At 39.0% G+C, this 21,695-nt stretch overlaps 2 protein-coding genes across 2 annotated transcripts; one reads left to right on the forward strand and one right to left on the reverse strand.

Annotated features, from left to right (window-relative positions):
• On the forward strand, positions 1-3,348 carry LOC149846713 (ABC transporter G family member 1-like). Its single transcript, XM_089996514.1, has 8 exons — positions 1-196; positions 276-355; positions 854-1,318; positions 1,532-1,618; positions 1,733-1,861; positions 1,970-2,164; positions 2,277-2,363; positions 2,495-3,348. The coding sequence occupies exons 1-8, from the start codon at positions 16-18 to the stop codon at positions 3,167-3,169; spliced, it is 1,899 nt and encodes a 632-aa protein (XP_089852640.1). The 5' UTR covers positions 1-15; the 3' UTR covers positions 3,170-3,348.
• Positions 3,349-10,555: 7,207 nt separating this feature from the next.
• On the reverse strand, positions 10,556-13,396 carry LOC149846714 (G-type lectin S-receptor-like serine/threonine-protein kinase At5g35370). The gene has a single exon (XM_089992252.1). The coding sequence runs from the start codon at positions 13,347-13,349 to the stop codon at positions 10,815-10,817; it is 2,535 nt and encodes an 844-aa protein (XP_089848378.1). The 5' UTR covers positions 13,350-13,396; the 3' UTR covers positions 10,556-10,814.
• Between the last annotated feature and the right edge of the window lie 8,299 nt (positions 13,397-21,695).

Genomic DNA, 21,695 nt, shown 5'->3' on the forward strand with positions numbered 1-21,695 from the left:
GTTCCTCTAGGAGGGATGGAGCAGCAGTCTGGTGTCTACTTGACTTGGAAGGATTTGTGGGTGACTGCCTCGAATGGGAAGGGTGGGACTCGGGCTATATTGCAGGGGCTGACTGGGTATGCTCAGCCCGGTGAGATTCTGGCCATCATGGGCCCTTCAGGTTGTGGTAAATCCACTCTTCTTGATACATTAGCAGGTAAATTTTAAACATCTCTCTCTCTCTCTCTCTCTCTCTCTCTCTCTCTCTCATGTTGGTGTGATGCATCTTGTTGCAGGTAGATTGGGTTCTAACACAAAACAGACGGGACAGATACTTGTGAATGGTAGAAGGCAGACTTTGGGATATGGGACCTCGGTGAGTAGCACTTTATCATATCAACTTTCTTTCATGATTTGAATGAGGTGACCTTAACAGCCTGAGTGGTTGGCTAAACATACATTTATAGGCTAGAATTAGCAATATAAAGCTATCTTACACGTATCCCCAATATTTTGAAAACATTGTCTCCGAGGCCGCCAATATGGCGGGCAGGTTATATGTTCACCCATGGGTCCCCACTGAGCGCCGCTCTCATATCATACCAAATGTAAATATGTGATATCTTTCTAAGTACTACCTATTTGGGAAATATCGTGCTTTATCACGATATTAGCATGATATTAACAAGTGATAAACATTTTTTGCGCTACCGTTTATACTGTCTATACTTTTATACTTTATACATTTGTACATGCCAAGATTTTCTTAAGAAAACCAAATTTTTCCTAATCCAAATCAAGCGTGTCTTTACCCTAAAGAGCTTCTGATCTTTTCTTAGAGCTAATAGTGGTTGTCTATTTGCCTTGGATGCAGGCATACGTGACTCAAGACGATACACTGATGAGCACTCTCACTGTGAGAGAGGCCGTGTATTACTCGGCTCAGCTCCAACTGCCAGACTCCATGTCAAAAGCAGAGAAGAGAGAAAGAGCCGAGACCACAATCAGAGAGATGGGTCTGCAGGATTCCATGAACACAAGGATCGGTGGTTGGGGTGTCAAAGGGTTGAGTGGAGGCCAAAAGAGGAGGGTGAGCATCTGCATTGAGATCCTGACCCGGCCCAAGCTTCTCTTCTTGGACGAGCCCACAAGTGGGCTCGACAGTGCTGCATCCTACCACGTGATGAGCAGGATCGTGGGTCTAGCCAAGCATGATGGGAGGACTGTGGTAGCATCCATACATCAGCCTAGCAGTGAAGTTTTTGAGCTCTTTCACAACCTCTACCTCCTCTCCGCAGGAAAAACTGTCTATTTCGGCCCAACGTCAGGCGCAAGTGAGGTAACAACTGCTACCATACCATCATGCAACGATGTTTTTTCCTGCTAAAAAAAGTAATAGAGAAGCACATATATGAATATATGGTACATCTACAATTCTAAGATACCTTCTTTTGTATATCATCCATTTCTAAGATGGGTTTCAAGTGTCAACACATATATTTTGCTCTATTAATGGTTTAGTGACATTTGAATATGATTGGTTTGATTGCAGTTCTTTGCTGTAAATGGGTTTCCTTGCCCATCTTTGAGGAATCCATCGGATCACTATCTTAGAACAATCAACTCCGACTTTGACAAGGTGAGGAACATACAGGCCTTCCTTTCCTCTCTTTTAGCACTACTAGTAGTATGGTAGATGTAAGAACCACGTCAAGAGAAAATCAAATAATTGTTTCGCTAATGTTCTCTTTAGGATATCGAGCAAGGAAATGATGCGAAAACAGTTACAGCAGCACAAGCAATCAGCATGCTTGTTGATTCCTACAGTTCATCCCACATAGCACAGCAAGTGTCAAGAAGAGTGACAGAAATCAACAAAAGGGTAAGCACAGAGGAATTACTGCCTTTATGTCAACTATTGTTTTTGTTCCAAACTTCCATTTTCTTTTTTTTGATGGATGACTAAAGAGATGCAAATTCAATTTTGTAGGACGGAGTACCACTGCAGAAGAAAGGAAGCCAAGCAAGTTTCTTTACACAAGCCATGGTCCTCACCAGGAGATCCTTTGTGAACATGTATAGGGATCTTGGTTACTACTGGTTGCGTCTAGCTATCTACATAGCATTGTGCCTGTGCGTGGGCACTATATTCTACAATGTTGGACATTCCTTTGGATCTATTCAGGTATATAGCTTAACAAATTAACAGGGTCGCCCTTATACAGTTTCGTGTTTTATACCAACCACTGTCATGTAAGGATTTGTGCCATTGTTTATGAGAAACTCAAAAATTGCAGGCTAGAGGATCCATGCTCATGTTTGTGGCTGCATTCCTAACATTCATGGCTATCGGTGGATTCCCTTCTTTCGTTGAGGACATGAAGGTTTGCTCTCTCTCTCTCTCTCTCTCTCTCTCTCTCTCTCTCTCTCTCTCTCTCTCTCTCTCTCTCTCTCTCTCTCTCTCTCTCTCTCTCTCTCTCTCTCTCTCTCTCTCAGATATTAATTGTATTTGCAGATTTTTGGACGTGAGAGGCTGAATGGGCACTATGGTGTCACAGCATTCGTGATGGGGAACACATTCTCATCAATCCCTTACCTCCTTTTGATCTCTGTGATCCCTGGAGCAATTGCCTACTACTTGGTGCGTCTCCAGAGTGGGGTGGAGCACTTTGTCTACTTTGCACTGGTGTTGTTTGTATGCATGATGCTGGTGGAGAGCTTGATGATGATTGTGGCCAGCATTGTTCCTGATTTCTTGATGGGCATCATCACTGGAGCAGGAATACAGGGAGTGATGATGCTCAATGGAGGATTCTTTAGGTTGCCTGGAGATCTTCCCAAGCCATTCTGGAGATATCCAATGTATTACATAGCCTTCCACAAGTATGCCAACCAAGGGTTCTACAAGAATGAGTTTGAAGGGCTGACCTTCCCCAACAACATGGCAGGGGGCCCACCAACCATCACTGGTGAGGAGATTCTGAGGAACACGTGGCAGGTGGAGATGGGGTACTCCAAATGGGTGGATCTTGCCATTCTCTTTGGAATGGTCATCCTCTATAGGGTCATGTTCTTGTCCATCATCAAGCTCACAGAGAAGACGAAGCCAATCATCAGAGCCTTCATGGCTCGATCTTCCAAACAGGCTACTCAAGTGATGTACACCGTTCCCCCAAACTCAACTCCTTGAGTTGCAGATATGAGTATATTTATTAGCTTGTGAGATTGTTCAAGCACAAAATAATTATGTGCCAAGTTCCTTCAATTCTCGTTGAATCGGAACTTGAGTTTGTAGTTGCTACAACTGAAAATAAAGAACGTTTGTATAATTCTTTTAAATGAGCAAGAAGCAAGAATATGTTCCATTAACTTCTATCCTGTTCTGTAGCAAATTCAGCACAGGCAAGGGCGTAGCTAGGATTCATGTTAAGGGGGGGAGGGCAAACAGTGGTGTAGCCAAAAAGAAAATTTTGTGTGATAGTCGGGGGTTCGGGGGCAGCGCCCCCGAAAAAAAAAATTTGAGATAAAATAAAAAATGGCTACAATTATTAATAAAAATCTATTTCATATGGACGAATCAAACTATTTGCTGCAGTCAGGGCTGGGCTAGGACTGGGCTTTTAAAAAAAAAAAAATAACTGTTTCGGGAGGCAGGACTGGGCTGCCCCCCCCAGCTACGCCTTTGAGCACAGGTAATTAGAACACGAGCACGCACACGAATTCTTTTTTTGTTTTTTGACATGATATGCAAGAACACTGATTTAAATATGTTTTGGGCTGTGATTGGTGATATTCGTGTCCTATATGAATTTTCTTGGTTTTATTGTTTGATTTTCTTTGTTGGTTCATATGGCCGACCCCAATTGTTTTGGGATGAAGGCGTAGTTGTTGTTGTATTGCATGGTTACAGTTCTCAACCTATGTCACTGGGATTCTTCAACTTGCCCTCCTGTCATGTTCCTTTGTATACTATTTTTAATAGAAAATTGCACAAAAATGATGTATCTCGTGTCCCTTTACCTGTGTCCTTGTGACATTGTTCACGACCTCCTTGACTAGAACATCCATGCGCATTTATGAAATTCACTTTATAGCCCACAAAAGCTCCAAATCATCTGGTAGAGGTAACTCATGAACCTTACCAAGCTGAAGGGACATCACGAGTTAGAACCGATGGGTGTACGTCCCTTGCCATCAGACCAAAGATGAGTGGAGCCTGCTGTTTTGGCTTTAAGGCAAGGCAGCACACCCCAAGTATTGAACTCACGAGGTTCTTTAACTTGAATGTCTTAAGCCCAACCATCTAGCCCGGTGTACAGAGCCCTTATGGGCCATAAGAGGAAGAAGGGTTTAAAAATCAAAGAGTATGACATGCTTGAGATGGACTTTCACAATCTCTAATCAATCACTGACCCAATTGGATGCTGACATTGCCTGCAAGTGTAGTAGTCTTATTTCTGGAAGAAAATAGCTGCACTGACGTGATCATGTCCATTTCATAATGGATTGTCAATTGCGTTGCTACCATACGCAGCAGGGCTGCATGAAACTGACCTCACACTAGACTAATTTCATCTTCTTTGGTAGGCCTTATCCCAGTGTGACAAAACTTTTAGTTGAGAAAAGTAAAACATCAAACTGTAGACAAGTGACAAACTCATCGCTTGCACTGAATTTCATCTTCGACTCTATTTCCATCAAATTTAAAGAAAAATAGACGTAAATGAAGTAGCAGATATACAAGAAATTAATTAGCCCTTCAAGGTGCGTTCCACTCACTGTACAAACGCCACCTGAACCTACAAAGTGGTGTTTGTCCAGGACCTGTGAGTCACACTCCTCCAAGGGTGCCACTTATAGGTAGGGATGGCAGTGGACCAGGGTGGGGGTGGGGGACAAGGTCTCTACCCCCACTCTGTCTCAAAATCCTACCCTCCATCCCCACCTCCACGGGTTTTGATTTTAACCTTCATCCCCGTTTCATGTCCTCCATCCCTGGTTCAAACGGGATGAGACGGGGCGGGTACCATTTTCCCTCGGTCCACTGTCATCTCTAAAGAAGAATTAGGGACAGGGCGGAATGGGAAAAAACGTAAGTTCATCCCCGCACAGGTTTTGATTTTAACCTCCATCCCTGTTTCATGTCTTCCATCCTTGATCCAAACGGGGTGAGGCAGGGCGGGGTCCCCCCCCCCTCCCCCCCCCCATCCACTGTCATCTCTACTTATAAGTCTCATAAGCACCCTTTTACTGGGACCGCTTTGTCTCTGTGTATCAAATGTGGGACAGCACTCTAGCATGGACTGGTCTGTCCCTACTTGGGTGTAGGGGTGGCAAAATCTGACCCGACCCGCCAACCCGCTTCTTAGCCGGGTTAGGGTTTGGCTTAAACGGGTTCGTGTCGTAAACGGGATGGCCCGCCTAACCCGTTTATTAAACTGGTCGTATTCGTGTTACGGGTATGCCAACCCGTTTTACCCGTTTAATAAACGGGTTAGGCAAGCGGGTCAACCCGCTTACACGAACCTGTCAACCCGCAACCCGTTTATATATATTAACTTATCGTGTTACTCGGGTCGGTTATCGTGTCTATGTTATCGGCGGGTCACCGTGTCGTGTAATTGTGTCGTGTCGATCTGACCCATTTATTAAACGGGTTAATAATGTCGTGTCGGGTTACCCGTTTAATAAATGGGTTGTGTTCGTGTTTTGCCACATCCGACCCATTTAATAAACGGGTTGTGTTCGTGTTGAGGTATTCTGACCCGCCAACCCACCGACCTGACCCGACCCGGCTGCCACCCCTACTTGGGTGCCGCCCACGATTCAAATGCACCCTATAAATTAATAAATAATTAAAGCTATTCCTCCAAGTGGCGTTGCCCATCAGAAAGACAGTTCAACCTCTTGTGCATTATTATAAGCTTTCCCTCGTTTTGCAAAGTTTGACATTCATTCAGGACCGTTGGGGTAGAAAATGAAAGTTGGGCAGGAAAAAGTAACACTGATTATAGCTATAAAGCTTCGTGGGAAAGTGGAGATTATCCCCAATATTTATACCAAACAAAATATGTAAGATTTTGCTGGAAGGTTGTGGTAAATTTAATTCTGGTTGAGATGCCTAGTAATCATAGTTTTATATGTTGAAATCTTTCGCAGTTGGGTGCTGCTTCTTAAAGACCAATGATGGATAGTGCTGAGCAAAATTGTAGCCGTGTTACATCTTTTTTTTTCCAATGAGATGAGATCTGTTGCAAGTTTGGAGGTCTTTTAAATTGATCACAAGTTTTGTTATGCTAAGAAAAGATGCTCCCATCAGGCACATCTCCTTCATTACTTGAAAACCAATAACTTAATCCCATTTAAATAAGTCTAAACCTTTTTGGTCTAGATTAGAATCATTCTCAACAAATCCAAAAGAAGTGATCCAATTTTTTTCTTGGGGTCTAGATTAGAATCAATTTTTGAAAGAATTGATTGAGGAGTCATATAAAGTGATCCAATTTATTTGGTCATCTTGTTAGGGCTACTGGATTTATTCTTAATTTCTTTGAGTGGATATCGGCAGGCGGCGGTAAAAGTGTGATTTGTTCTATTACCAACAGTTAAGGGTTCTTTCGGTGGCGGGACTCATATTAATGTTCTGTTGCATGACCACCTCAAACAGCTAAAAGCTAAAACCCCTCAACCACACCTCTTGACGACTAGAGAACCTGCTGCTTAACGTGCGCTATGATATTAAACTCGCAACATTCTTCAACTTGAAGGCTTTCATTTTTTACCTAAATTTTACTAAAAATAACTGTACTATACGGTAATTTGATACGTTTTCTTTAAAACCCTACAATTTGCGATATTCTTTTCATGTCCAAAATCGCAAATAGCTACAGTTGGAATATATCTTTTACTCTTTGCATGCGCAAAACTAATGAAGTTTGAGAGATAAATTGCTCCGCTCTTCAGGTGCTGTATACGCCCACTTAAAATGAAGTTCACACATTTTTTTTTGGACTTTACCAATTTCACATAAAACTATATACCAAATTGTCCACACTTAAGGAAGACCGCATAAAATATATGCGGAGTTGTGAAAGTCCACATAAAATATGTGTACGGACTTCCTCAAGTCTGCATAAAATATATGTAGACTTTTTCAATTTTTTCATAAAATATGAGGACTTGAGAAAGTTCGCATATGTTTTATGCGAACTTGAGAAACTCTACATATATTTTATGTAAACATCCTCAAGTCTGCCAATATTTTATGTGGACTTTTCATTCTCGCTTATGTTCGTTGTTTGCATATTTATGAGGAATAGTATATTTTTCAAATAATATTTTTTTAATTGCTCATAAGTCATGGTAAACTTGATGGCAGTGGAAAGCTAACATCTCGATTTGTTTTTGTGTTTTTTTTTTGTGTAGGTAGCCAAAAATAACATAAAAAGGTTAAAAAATGCGCAATCTTAGAGGGCGCAGAGTTTGTTTCTACTTTGATTTTGAAACTCAAAAATGAAAACCTTATATGGGTTTTCGATTGCATAAAAATATAGGCCTGTGTCTTAACTTTTCTGACTATAAAAACATAAGTTTTTGACATATGATTGAAGAGGTATAGATATTATAACAAAGATTGGTATGCAAAAAATAGTCACATATTTGAAAGGAGGTTCACATATATAAGAGAAATTAGCATGTGCAAACAGTAAAAATGTCTTTTTAAATCCAAATATTTTATAATTTTAGACATGAAGAGAATATAAAAAATTATAGAGTTTTTAAGAAAATACATCAATAAAGTACCATCATTTTTCATAAATTCTGCTGCATGCAAAATGATAAAAAAATGTTTTTGATAGTTTTTTATCTAAAATTCATCGCATGTAAAATAGTATTTTTTTTTTTGTTAAAACGGTGATTTCTTGCTTCATTCACCTAAAACCCCTTTCAGTTGGATGGTTTTGACTATAATAGCAGACAATGCAGTATTCATGATAATGACACCTAAACAAATTGTTGACAAATTTCTGAATACTTTTAGTTCATCAAAAAAAATCAAAGGTGGTGATGACCTAACGATAAGGATGGGAAAGAGAGTATAATTACTTTGTAGGAGACAGGCTAAAGGGCACCTTTGGAATTGAGAAAGGAAAAAGTGATACGAGATAGAAATTTCATCCGGTTCTTTTACCATTCCAAACATGATACTTTTTCTTTTAGAGAGTCTTTTTTTTAAGTACATATTTTTTTTTATCGGAAACACTCCTCAAAGGAGGTGGAGGAACATTTTCTACTAAGAGAAAATGGTGAGGCCCACCACCCACCATCACCACCGTCTCCTCAAGTTCACTGATTGCTGCTGCAGCCTGCCGGGCGCAACCCGGCCTGCCGAAGATCACCATCTGTACCTATTGCCGAATCAAAAACCCTAGCATTGCCCTTCTCCAAAATTTTACCCAATTGAATGCACGACCGGAATTTCATCAAAAAAACTTGTTTTTTGCCGTCTTATCACCGCCCTCACTTTGATCATCCATCTTCCCTCGAGACCGATTTCGACAGGACTAAGAGCATCGAGAGGATACACCAAGAAGCCACCAAAAAATGCTCGCCACCCACCGTCCGATCATTGCGGATACACCGTCAGGCAGCCGGTCACCCTCTTCCACAACATCAAGACCCTTCTCCTTCCTCCTCACCCTCTCCTCCCTCCTCCTCTCCCTCTCTCTTCTCAGTGATTCCCCCTCTCTCTTCCTTCTTCCTTCTCCTCCAACGCAAACAAGTGAATTGTTTATTTTAGAAAATTTATAATATCAAAACTTCTCATAGGCAAAAAAAATTCTTACTATGTTTCTCACTTCCAAACGTCCAAACGTGAATCCATTTTCATTTTGAAAATATTTTCGAACTATAAATTAGTTGGTTCAAAAGATAAGACAACCAAAGCCATAGACAACTATTATCTTTACCATCATGTTGATGATTAAAAAAAAACCATGATGAAGATGACGATAAATCAACCCATGTGAAGACGTCAAATATTGGTATATGGAAAAGCTCTAGATAGAAAATTATTCCAAATTTGTGTTCCACTCATGTTTTAGAGATTAGTTGGTATGGGATCTGCCTGGGAACCATAGTAGGATTAGGGTTTCCTCTTGTCATTATAAATATTCTTTGTATAGAGGAAGAGAGAAAAAAACTTTATGAATGAATTATTCATTATTTTAGCTATTTTTGTCAATTTTTGTATTGTTTGTAGCTGTGCTAGGGTAACTTATCTCTCAAAAATGATGTTGGTAATGATGACATTTGTGCCAATGATAAGAATATCAGGCAATGAAACCATTGCTTGCTAATTAACTGCAAATTTCAGAAAATTACTTTGAATTGGATGTTGTTCCGCCCTCCTCAGTTAGCAGCCTCCTCAGAAGGGGAATTGATCCGGCCATGGGCAAACTCATCCCTATGGCCATGTCCCCTTCCTAGGAATTCATTGTTGCAAGTTGTTTTGATCAAACATGAATGCGCAGATGGATTTACCACGGTTGATTTAATTGGATTAAACCTTTGAATTGTATTTTTCAACTAAAAGGCATGATTTTTCTAAACCATAAAATTTTAGTGTTTTTACAGCCATGATTCTTGAATCATAGAAAAAATCCTGCACACAAATGGGCTTTCATCGATTCAAACATCAGTGTTCACTAAACGAACCATGTAATCACATATATGAAGTCAGATTTGTTCTTCAAGTTGATTTTCTATCCTCACATTAATGAATTGATTTCCAACCCTCTTATAAACGACCACATGACCATCATTGCTCTGCAAGTTGTATATCGAGTCAATACATTGAAATACTACAACTACAATACTAATTCCGCAAACCCCTGCCAACTTGTCTATAAGCTTTTGTGAACCGTTTGTCACAATCATAAGTATGCTTTATGATGACAAAAAAATCGTAAAAGAACACATATATGTTTAAAATGTTTCAAAACCGAAGAAATCACAAACTAAATGGAATACAAAATTGGCCAAATAACTCGCAAATGATTTCCATTCAAAAAGATAAAAAAGTCAGCCTGCATCGGATCGAATTGGATCGTTTGATTAGGTCTGTAAAAAAATGATTTTTAAAAATAAAAACATTAAAATAACAAAATATAAATAAGCAAAATTATCTTAAGGAAAAAGGAAATTACAGAAATGAAGTAAATGATGACTTGGAGGTCCAATCAAATTCTAGAATACACATTTAACAATTAAAAAACATAATAGCAAACAAATATCACAATTATCACAGGATATTTAGAAAGAAAAAAGGAAAACAGTTCAGGATGATTTTCAATTAAATTGGTGAAGTGCCAACTCGATTCAAATCGGCCAATACCAATTTTGATAACAATGGCATCGTTCTGCCAGCAATAAAAGAATTAAAAAAATAGACCTCTTATATATGGTCAAAGATGTCTAATAGAATATTTGAATATAGTTTCTGCAAGCTGTGGTGACAACTACTAGGACAAATGTTTTCCATTTTGCACCATGACTTGAACAATTCTTTATAAGCTTAAAAGTCTAAAACAGCTATGCCCTCACTAAGACCACTGCAAGATTCAATGGGCTAGACGACAGCCCCAATTTTACAACAATTATATACATTGAAGACCAAGAATTCAAAAAACAAAATATCTATACATTAAATGAAAATTTTCAGTTATGTACAAGAGCATCCAATCGGATGGTTGCCCTTCGACCTTAAGCAAAATACAAGAGTCATGTGCCTATCATGAATAATGATAATGACAAGGTAAATCGTGATAAACAGGTCATCTTGGACTTGATACCTGCTGAGCAGAAATTACAGAAGGTGCAAATGTAGCTGCCATGGAAGAACCATCAGTGCTGCTCCCCATGTTAGCCGCACCAATCTGAGTGGACTCAGAAATCAACGTACTTGGCTCAGAAAATCGCTGACCATAGAACCGCAAGAAAGTCAAGGACTGCATCCTCGGCTCACATAAGGCTATTACTCCTTCTAACATCCCCACAACAGCCTCCATGCTAGGCCTCAACCATGGCTCTTCCTGCACACAGCACAGCGCCACCTTTACCATCTTCTCTGCTTCTTCACCCTTAACCCTCCCAGCCAATCTTGGATCCACCAACTCTAGATACCTCCCCTGCTCATGCATCTCCAAAGCATTCATAGGAAAATAGAGATCAATTCCCTGCCCATTTTCTGTTGTCAAGCAATTCTTTCTTCCATGAATTATTTCTAATAGAACCATCCCATAACTATAAACATCTGTCTTATCGGAGATCGCTGAATTTGTTAACCATTCTGGTGCTAAGTAGCCCCGAGTGCCCCTCATTGTCGTAAACAGATTTGACTGCTCCAATGTTAAGAGCTTCGATAGCCCGAAATCAGAGAGCTTGATCTGCTTAGCATCATTTAGCAGTATGTTTTCAGGCTTTATGTCACAATGAATTATCTTTGGTTGACATGATGAATGCAGATAAGCAAGGCCACGAGCAGTTCCTATTGCAATTTCAACCCGTTCCGACCATTCCAAAACCTGATTCTGGCTGAAAAGAGATTGATCCAAGGAACCCAGGTTCATGTTCTCATAGACCAAGAGCCTTTGATTCCCCTCTGCACAAAATCCATGCAGGCGAACCAGGTTCACATGGTGTATACTACCAATCGTGGCAATTTCAGTATAAAATTCCCTCTTCCCCTGGATCCCAACATTGTTGATCTTCTTGACAGCCACCTGAGTTCCATCTCGAAGAATGCCTTTAAAAACTACTCCAAAACCTCCTGAACCAATTTTGGTCCTGAAATTATCTGTAGTCATTTCCAATTCAGAAAAGGAAAATTTCACAGGTAAACCAGGTATAGAGTTAAGGCCAATGTCCTCATCCAATTCTTCTAAATTGGAGTGAGTTTCCCATGGTAATGGCTTCTTCGATTTTCTCCACCAAGCAACAAACAGAACACAAAGACTGATCAGGAGGAGTGTTCCTCCTGAAGGTAAAACAATGAGCACCACAAGGGGCAGACCTTTTTTACCTGGCTCACCACCAAGACCAATCTGATCAGCAATCTTCAGATAGCCACTCACGAATTCATTTCCACTACCCCACAGAGACCCCAACTTGTCTCGAACCAAGAAGCACGAACCAGAGTTCTCTGTGTAAAAGAATCCTAGACACGAACAGTTTGCAGAACAGAGTTGTTGACAAACTAATTTATTAGAATGCCGACTCACTGGCATGATGAAATAATTTGCAAAGTAATCAATACCAGTTCCAACAGGCAAATATTTGAATGAGGGTGAGGATGAGGAATTCAAACAGAAATCTGTCAGGGTGTTGAGGGTGCAACCTTTGGAGGAATCGGCCTCATTTGCAGCTGGCAACCCAACAGGGCATGAACAATAAGAGCCGTTGTTTGCGCCACCTAAGTCTCTGCAGATCCCAAGACTTCCACAAGATAGCGGCACTAAACAGTCATCTTGTGGTGCTGAGAATTCGGTATTCCAACTCAAACCAGAATAACTCTGAACCCTCAATTTGCCTGAAGAATCTAATACAGCTAGCCGGAGCTTTGCCGGGCTCAATATGACCTGCCACACCACCATCAATGTGCTCCCACCACCAGCAAACAGATACAGACCAGAGCCATTCACCTGCATATATGACACATCTGCGTTCCGATCCTTGAAAGCTCTGGCATCCATGGCCATACTCCAATAAGTCTGGCCCTTCCACCGGAGTGTGGCATCTTCCCTTGTGACAACAAGAATGTAATCACCACCAGCAAGCCTGTTCTTCATAGCAGAACCAGTGAGATCCGTCCTAACAGGCAGCATCTGCCCCATCAAAATTGTATCTGTTGGATAATCAAAACTCTCCCACAACGACGAATTCGCCTTGTCTAGCAGGACCAGGTTCCCTGTATCCTGTAACTGAATCAGAAAGACTGCAGCAGCCCGTGATCCCAACTTTGTCGACCACACCAAGCTGTCATTCCCAGCATAGACGAATATCCCAGAAGCTGAGAAGACAACCCGGTCGGAATTCGCAATCGCAGAGCCACGGTTGGACCAAACCACCCGATTGGATGCGACATGCTGGACACAGAAGTAGTATTCACCGTCACCAGCAGGGTTGTAGATAGAGGCTCGGAAAAGGTTGGTTTTGGAGGCCAAAAAAGCACCATTGTTGTCAACGAACCCAAGGTTGGTGGCCGTGAAATTTGGCCGGATGAACTCTGAGGAGACGGGGCCACTTAAACAAGCCAGAGGAGCTAGAGATATGAGCAGGAAGAGGAGAGAGAGGAGGGAAAGTGGTGTCATATTCTCCTCTATTTTCTAATTGGAATAGCAGCAGGGGACGCAAGAAACGGGACAACGAGACTCAAGGGTTAGCCTGTTTATTAGGCAAGAGGGCGAGGGAGAGGTCATGATCTCGCCTGACAGGACAGTTCTTCAGCACAAAAGCGGCGCAGTGACGTATGGTTGTAGAATACGCATGCCCACTGAAGCAGACGAGCTGGTAGGTCCTTATCAACATGCCCACCCCAGAATTATAAACCGGAATTCTTTTTTTCTTCTGAGATGTTAAAGAAAGAATATGCGTCCGTGCGTGTTTTCTTCTGACTAAACAAACAAAAAAAAACTACGCCTTCATCCCAAAACAATTGGGGTTGCTATATGAACCAACAAAGAATTAGAAACTCCGCCTGTGTATAACTGTCTAGTTATACACTGTCAGTCCCAAGCCCGAATAAAGGAGGATGCAGTAGGCCTGTGAGTAGGCCTGTGACAGCCAGCATAAAAACTTAGTCATACCCTATGAATATGGTAGTGCTAATCTTTTTCCTTAATTTTTTGGGGTTATTAGTTCGTGGGAGTTGGAATTCTCTCTTGTGAATATTCAACGAAGATCTGTGTTTTTTTCCCCAGCTTCTTCTTTTGTCATTTGTTCTTTATGAAATCGTGTAACCTACGTTTATGGGGAACCCAGTTCCACTCATCCCTATATCATTCTATGTGGTCATAACTCCCTCTGGGATCTCATTGGTATTAAGTTGTTTTGATCAATCTGACTCTATCGATGGGTTCAGCACGCTTGATTTAATAGAAATCAATCTTTTGCTAGTGTTCTTTAACAAAAAAAAACATGATTTTCAATTTATTTTGACTGTTCTTTAACAAAAAAAAACATGTTTTTATTAATGGTTATTGATTTTTGAAATGCAGATTCGGTTTGATGAGTGTGCCCTCACAGTTTACTGGCATGCATCAATATTCAATAACGACACAGTGACATCCGTGAGCGATCATATGCATGAAAGCAGGGGTGGCTCAAGAAAAGTTGAGGCTCAATGGCGGAGCCAGAAGTTTTTTGTTGGGTGGGCAGACTTCGGGTCTCGGGGACAATGCTATGATCTTGAAGGACAATCCATTTATTCGGACTAGTGGCGGAGCCAGAAATTTTTCGCCCACCCATCGTCAGAAGAAATTATGGTTGTGCATGGTAGATCTGACATGCTCTTCTAGAAGCGGCCTCCCTGGCCGGAGAAGGCGATGGCCATCAAGTTGATGGTACCATATAGTTTCATCATTCTGAGGGCCTTCATGGCATCGGCCTGCCCGTGGCCAGGCTATAACAACACACTTTCAATCCCTTTTTTCCTTTATTTAGTGAAGCAAGCATAGTGTTTTGCATGGTACCCATAACCACATTTAGGTTCCAGTCATCCATATCGACATTCCTGTCATTAGGACCTCACTGATGCAAGTTGTTTTCATCAAATTGGACCCTGTGTATGTGATCTACATCATCCATTTAGTGAAGATCGGCATTTGAATAGACAAAATCCGACTTATGTGCAGGACTTTTTGCTGATTCAAAAATCAATAACCATTAATAAAAACATGTTTTTTTTTGTTAAAGAACATTGTCAAAATAAATTGAAAATCATGTTTTTTTTTTATTAAAGAACACTGTCAAAAGATTGATTTCTATTAAATCAAGCGTGTTGAACCCATCGATAGGGCCAGATTAATCAAAACAACTTAGTACCAATGAGATCCCAGAGGGAGTTATGACCACAGAGGATGATATAGAGATGAGTGGAGTTGGGTTCCCCATAAACGTAGGTTACACGGTTTCACAAAGAACAAATGACAAAAGAAGAAATTGGGGAAAAACACACAGATAGATCTTCGTTGAATATTCACAAGAGAGAACTGCAACTCCCACGAACTAATAACCCGTCTCTTCTGTCATTTTTACACAATTCAATAAGGTGAAAAAAATTAAGGGAAAAGATTAGCACTACCATCGTCAGAAGAAAACACACATGGACGCATATTCTTTCTTTAACATCGTCAGAAGAAAAAAAATCCAGTTTCTAATTCTGGGGTGGGCGACCGCCCACCCCTGGCTCCGCCAGTGTTGAGGCCCTAGGCATATTTCATTGGATGCCCATATTTCTTCATATTTTTTATTGAAGGCACATGCATGTGCCATGTTTCATTGGACGGCCACAGCATGTGAAATATAAGCGTTATAATTTTTTTTCATTTGAGGCCAGAAGCCCTAAGCGGTGGCCTCATGATTGAACTCGAACAAGTTGCAAGATGTGGTCTATCTGAGGAACCACCAATTGCCACTGAACTGTGATTTAGTTAGTGCATAGGATACCTCCATCAACCATTCTGGAGTAGAGAACATGCGATGAATTGAACCTTACTTCTCATGGCATTGATGGACTGAAAACCATGATATATGCTACGAGGAGTATTCATACATCATCATGAATGGCGATCACAAGAATATAAGCATCTATCATCTTAAAGATGTGTAGTGCTTCACATAAGGGTGGTTGTTACTGGTAAGCTATGTCACATAGACTCACCAAAGAGGCCGTATCACCGGGTGATATCAATATACCTTGGGTGCGGTCAACCCGCACCCAAAGTTATCTTTGAAATGAACTTGGTCAACTTTGACCAAGTCTATTTTGGTTCACTTTAAAAAAAATGTGTGTGAGAAAAGGGCATGACTCCTCCCCTCTTCTCGACCCCTCGTCCTGTTCTGACGGCGGCAACGGTAAGTCTCCCTCTCTCTCTTTGTTCCTCTTCTTCTTCCTCTGCCTCCTTCTCTTCTCTTTCTTCTTCTTCCTCCTCCTTTCTTTCTTTCTTCTTCTCCTTTCTTCTCCTCTTTTCATTTTTTTCCTCTTTTTTTTCTTCTTCTCCCTTCTCGTGCCTCTTTTTCTTCCTTCTCCTCCCTCCTTATCTCTTCTTCTTCCTTCTCCTCCATCTTCCTCCCCTCGTTGGTGCAAGGGTCGGGCCCAAACCAATTGTTGAACCCAGGCCTTGGTTCACCATAACCGAACCCAAGCTTAGGTTGGGTTATGAGTTCGACCAATTTTTTAAGAATTTTATTTTAATAAAAAATTTAGTTTTTTGGTTTTAAGAACAAAAATGGGTTTTATACAAGGAAAATGACTTGCGAACAAAGAGAAAGGAATTGTCATCATCATCTCTACATGTAAGTTATGTTGCTAGTGTTACTGGTAGTGATAGTGTTGGTTCTCGTTCTTTGACTGCATCGTGATGATGAGGCTACTATGAGCACATGTGGAAAGGTTTGAAAAAAAATGGAGGAGGTGGTAAAAATATGAGATTTTGATACTCTCTTTGTGAGAGGATTTTTATTGGGTCTTACACAAAAGTTAAAGTCCATTTGTTGAAGATATCAGGATATGACATTTCAGAACATAAAAAAGTTAATGAGGCAGCGTACAGATAATACAAAAAAAAAAAAGATGAATATGAGAAGAGGAAGAAAATGATTAATTCTTCTATAATCAATATATCTCTTCCAAGCCACCAAGAAGATGCTCACAAAAAAAGAAAGTGGATAACAATCATCATTCAATACATATAGAAAGAAGGAGATTGATAGAAAAGTAGGAATGTATTTTTATTCTAGTTCACTTTCATTTAATGCAGCTAAAAAACTGTATTAGAAGTATTTAATTACTTCACTGGCAAACTATAATTTTAGTGACCATGTATCTTCAAGTTTTGAAAAACTACGAATGACAATTCTTGCAAAAGAGATGACAAATACTAAGAGGTTACTAGAGATTAAGAAAATTTTATGAAAACAAAATGGAGTTTCCATTATTTCTGATGGGTGGATGGATATTCAAAAGTGTTCACTGGTTAATTTCATTGCTTCTTCGCTTAGTAGGTCAGTATTCTTGAAAGCAGTTGATATTTCTGAAAAATATAAAAATGTTGAGTATTTAAAAGAGTTTATAAAAGTCATAAAAAAAAGTGGGTAATAAGAAAGTAATTCAGATCATCACATGCAATGCTTCAGTTTATAAAAGTGCAGCATTGAGTTTGAAAAGTGAGCATCATGATTAAAAAAATAGAAAAAGATGTTAAAAATATTAAGAATTTTGTTATCAAACACCATCATGCTAATGTCATATTTAATAGGCATTCTGATCTAAAATTGTTGAAGGTTGTTGAAACATGTTTTGCGCTCATCGTTGCGATGGTGAAAAGAATTAAGAAGTCAAAAATGCTTTGATTAATATAATAATTGATGATAATTGGGCATTCTATCATATGTTAATGATGTTGTCAAGGCACAAGAAATTAAGAAATACATTATTGACTATGAGTTTTGGAATAGAGTCATGTACTTTGAGTTTATGCAACATATTTGGAAAATACTTAGAGAAGTTGACAAGGATGAGCTCATGCTTTACAAAGTTTATAAAATGTGTGATAATCTGATTGAAAAATTCAAGTTGTGGTTTTCAAGCATGAGAGAAAAGATCTTATACTTGATGATTCAAATTTCTTTAATTATATACATTCAATTTTAATGAAAATATGAGATAAGAGCAACATTCATTTACATTGTATGGCGCATTCTCTGAATCCCAAATGTTATGCAAAGAATTGGCAAAAATGAGAAGTTGGTCATGTTCTTCCAAATCTAGACCCAGAGCTATCAAAGCATAGGAATATGTGTATGGCAAGACTTTATCGATAACATATTATAAAACAAGTCACATAAGTTTAGAGAATTTTTCTCGAAAAGGTTATATGGACATACATTACAAGTGAGAGATGAGGAAGATATAGATCCTATCATATAATGGTTAACATATGGATCCAAAACACTTCTTCTCCAACGTCTTGCATTGAGATTTTTATCACAGCCTGTTACATCATGTTTTGAAAGAAATTGAGCAAATATGTCCAAATCTACAACATCAAGAGATACAAACTTATAAGCAAACGTGCAGAAAATTTAGAGTTTATTCATTTAAATCCTTGATTACTTTTGCGAACTAATTAGAAATACATGTACTATTTTTTAATTGTTTTCTTAATTATTTGAATATTTATTAGTTCCTTCATTTAAATATGCATGTATTTAACATTTTAATTGTAATATAGACATGGATCATTCAAATTGTGGGATGTAAACTTAGAAGAGTGTGACTTAAAAAGGGAACATGATTTAAAAATTGTAAACATGAACTTAATTAAGCCTATTCTTCAAAAAATTATTAAGATAATTATCTCATCAAATGTGTGTGATATTCTTTTTGTATGCAATTATGCATTGTTTGCTTCTTTTATTAGTAATATTTATTTCTTTTTTACTTGACTTTTGATTGTTTCTTGTTTTCTTAATTCACTTAGAGTAACCATAATATATTTAGGTTGATTTAGTTGTGATATTTTTTATTGATGAAAATTAGTAATTGTAGATTGTTAATTTGATTTATTGCATGAATTTATGTATAATGAATTGATGATATGATAATTATTTTTATTTCATTAGTGTTACTTTAAAACTATTAAAAATTTATATATATATATACACACACACACCTCTCTGCACCCCATACCCAAGTTTTTTAAAGTGCCATATCCGCACCCGCACCTATGTAACATAGCTGGTGGGTCTACCAATATACATTAAACCACCTTGAGATGGACAGAGATTACATTCAGTCCATAGCATTTTTTTTCTTTACATATCAGAATAAGTACAAAAACTCTATCGCATTATTAAATACTTATAATATTGATGTTGAACTTCTGCAAAGCTGAAAGCCAACACAACCTGAAATTGTGCATATAAGACTTGAATTTCACATAAACAACATTTTTTTTGCTATCATTATTAATATATAAATGAACAAAAAATACAGATATCTACCATTATTTTTCAAACGGTATCCTAAAAGAAACCAACTCAAGCACAGCATGTTCTGAATCTGCTTCGCAATTCACAGAAACTTTAAATCTGAATGGACTGTTCTGTTCCTGTTGCAACAGCAACTTGAGCAATCTTAACCAAATCTTGAAGAAATTTATCCTCTTATTCTCTGTGCTCTCTACCACTGGGTTGTTATTATTATTGTTTTCATCTCCATCTGTTGATTGGCCTCTGCTTTTAAAGTTGCAAGAATGCCGCCCACTTAACATTTGATTATCAGAATACTTCCTCTTTAACAGTTGATGCAAGCTTAGTTTGACACCCTCTGCAGTGATGTTTCCAAATAGGATTTCTGCAGCTGTGTTCTTTACGAGCAATGATACATTTTCAGATTCATCCCAAACATAAAGCTGCACATCAACCATAAAATGCAGTAACCAGTGGTAAGCTCATCAAGCAACTTCTGGTAGAATCTTTCAAAAGACAAATTTTTGGTAAGACCTTGACAGAAATAACATTTGTAGGACCATAAAAAGTTCTGGCAGCAAGCAAATACAGGCAATAATAAAAATAAAAGAATGAAAAAACTAGTGAACTAAGTATCAGGGAATGTTGCAACACCCAGAGTAGCCATTGATGTGTATACATGGAAAGCTTAAATTCAAAGATAGAATACTCCTACCGGATGAGGCATGTCACATCAATCTAGAAGTTCTATGGATTCAAGTCATCGGATATATCTAAACAACAAGGCTTTACCAGTTAATGGATAAGTTGAGCAACACTGGTTGAATTATTGAAGTAATAACATACATAAACAGAAAGATCAAAGAATCAGCAGAATATAATGCATCAGGGGCTGTCACACGGACACTCCATTTTGCCCTCCGTACCCGTGTCGACACGCATGTCCCCGTGTCAACACACATCGACACCTGGACACGCCAATTTATCCTCTGCACATACAAGTTTGTATTCAATTTATAATTTATAATTATATTTTCAGTATATAATATATATTTTACATATAGCATATATATTTAGATTATATTCAGTTTATTATGAATTTATTTTGTATTTACGTGATATTTAATATATATTATAGCTGTGTCCCCGTACCCACATTTTTTGAAATTGTTGTGTCGTACCCTCTGCACCCACACCTGCACCCGTACCCAGGTGACATGGATCGGGGTAATAATTTGGGTGTCCAAAACAGCCTCAAGGAGGAATAGGAAGAGAGGAGAAGGTAGATGGGTTGCTATAGAAAACGATTCCCAATAGGGAAATCGTGTGTGAGGTTTCCTTTATATTAAAACTAATTACATATTACATATTTGCCCACATCTTACACAATACAAGAAACTAATTACAAGGGACAGTACTGGAAGGAATAAAAGAAAAATAAAGAAACAAACGGTAACGTCTGATTATACATGTATAGGACTTGGGTATTGGATATGGATCTAATAGCCGCCCTCAAGTTGTACATGGTATCACCATGGACAACTTGGACTTTAAATATCAAAACCTTTGCTTTGTTAAACCCTTTGTAAAAAGATCGGTTATTTGATTTTCTGAACCGATGAATCTTACCTCAAGTTCCCTGTCTTCAATTTTTTTTATAAGCAAGCTGGGGTTAGGCAGACCCCCACCCGCTACACAACATACCATTGGGTTTTGAACTTGCAACGTCCCAACACAACACATGGTGACTGTAATGAAACAAGAGTGCACAATTACAATGCCAATGAGAGGCTACACAAGTGCACAAATATAACATGGTTTCTAATGAACCGATAACAATCTCACAAAAGAGATAAAAGGTATGAATTACACAATGGAACAAAGGCACAAAGCCCACAAGAACATAAAATAAAAAAGGAATTCTATTCCCTTCACAATATGCTTTGGAAAAGCATAGTAATCTATGTCACAGGGATTCGGCCAGACAGGTGCCGCACCCGCGTCGCGTCGACGCGGGTGCGGGTGTGGCACTCAGTGCGGTCAACCCGACCCTGGGTGCGGTCAACGCACCAGGGTCATTTTGACCAACTTTTTGGATTTTTTTAAAAAAAATTGCCCTATGAAATGGGTTGCCGAATTTAAAAAAGATAGCACAGACCAAGTACCTCAAAAAATAAAACAAATAAATTTGTTGATTGAAGTAATATACAAGAAAATCACTAGAAATGCACGAACCAAGATATACAAAGAGAGAAATAGTGAGCATTTTCTTGCTTCCATATTTTTGAAGTCCCAAACAACTTCACAAATATAATATATGTAGAGAGAGAGAGATTACTTGTTCTGATGAACGATGGTCACGACTCTCGACCATCGCTCTCGCCAGAACGAACGAGCGATAGAGCCGGAGAGAGACAGAGAAAGTTTCTCTCTCATGGCGCTTTTATATTGGCTAATTTTTCACG

This window comes from Nuphar pumila, chromosome 2 (assembly GCF_984573655.1).
Source record: "Nuphar pumila chromosome 2, dmNupPumi1.hap1.1, whole genome shotgun sequence".
Taxonomy (NCBI): Eukaryota; Viridiplantae; Streptophyta; class Magnoliopsida; order Nymphaeales; family Nymphaeaceae; genus Nuphar; species Nuphar pumila.

Bases quoted from the DNA above. Each gene is read 5' to 3' on its own strand.
- LOC149846713 (XM_089996514.1), top strand. From the start codon at position 16: ATGGAGCAGCAGTCTGGTGTCTACTTGACTTGGAAGGATTTGTGGGTG. The intron at 2,165-2,276 runs GTATATAGCTTA...CAAAAATTGCAG, and splicing joins ATTCCTTTGGATCTATTCAG to GCTAGAGGATCCATGCTCAT. The intron at 2,364-2,494 runs GTTTGCTCTCTC...TTGTATTTGCAG, and splicing joins CTTTCGTTGAGGACATGAAG to ATTTTTGGACGTGAGAGGCT.
- LOC149846714 (XM_089992252.1), bottom strand. From the start codon at position 13,349: ATGACACCACTTTCCCTCCTCTCTCTCCTCTTCCTGCTCATATCTCTA.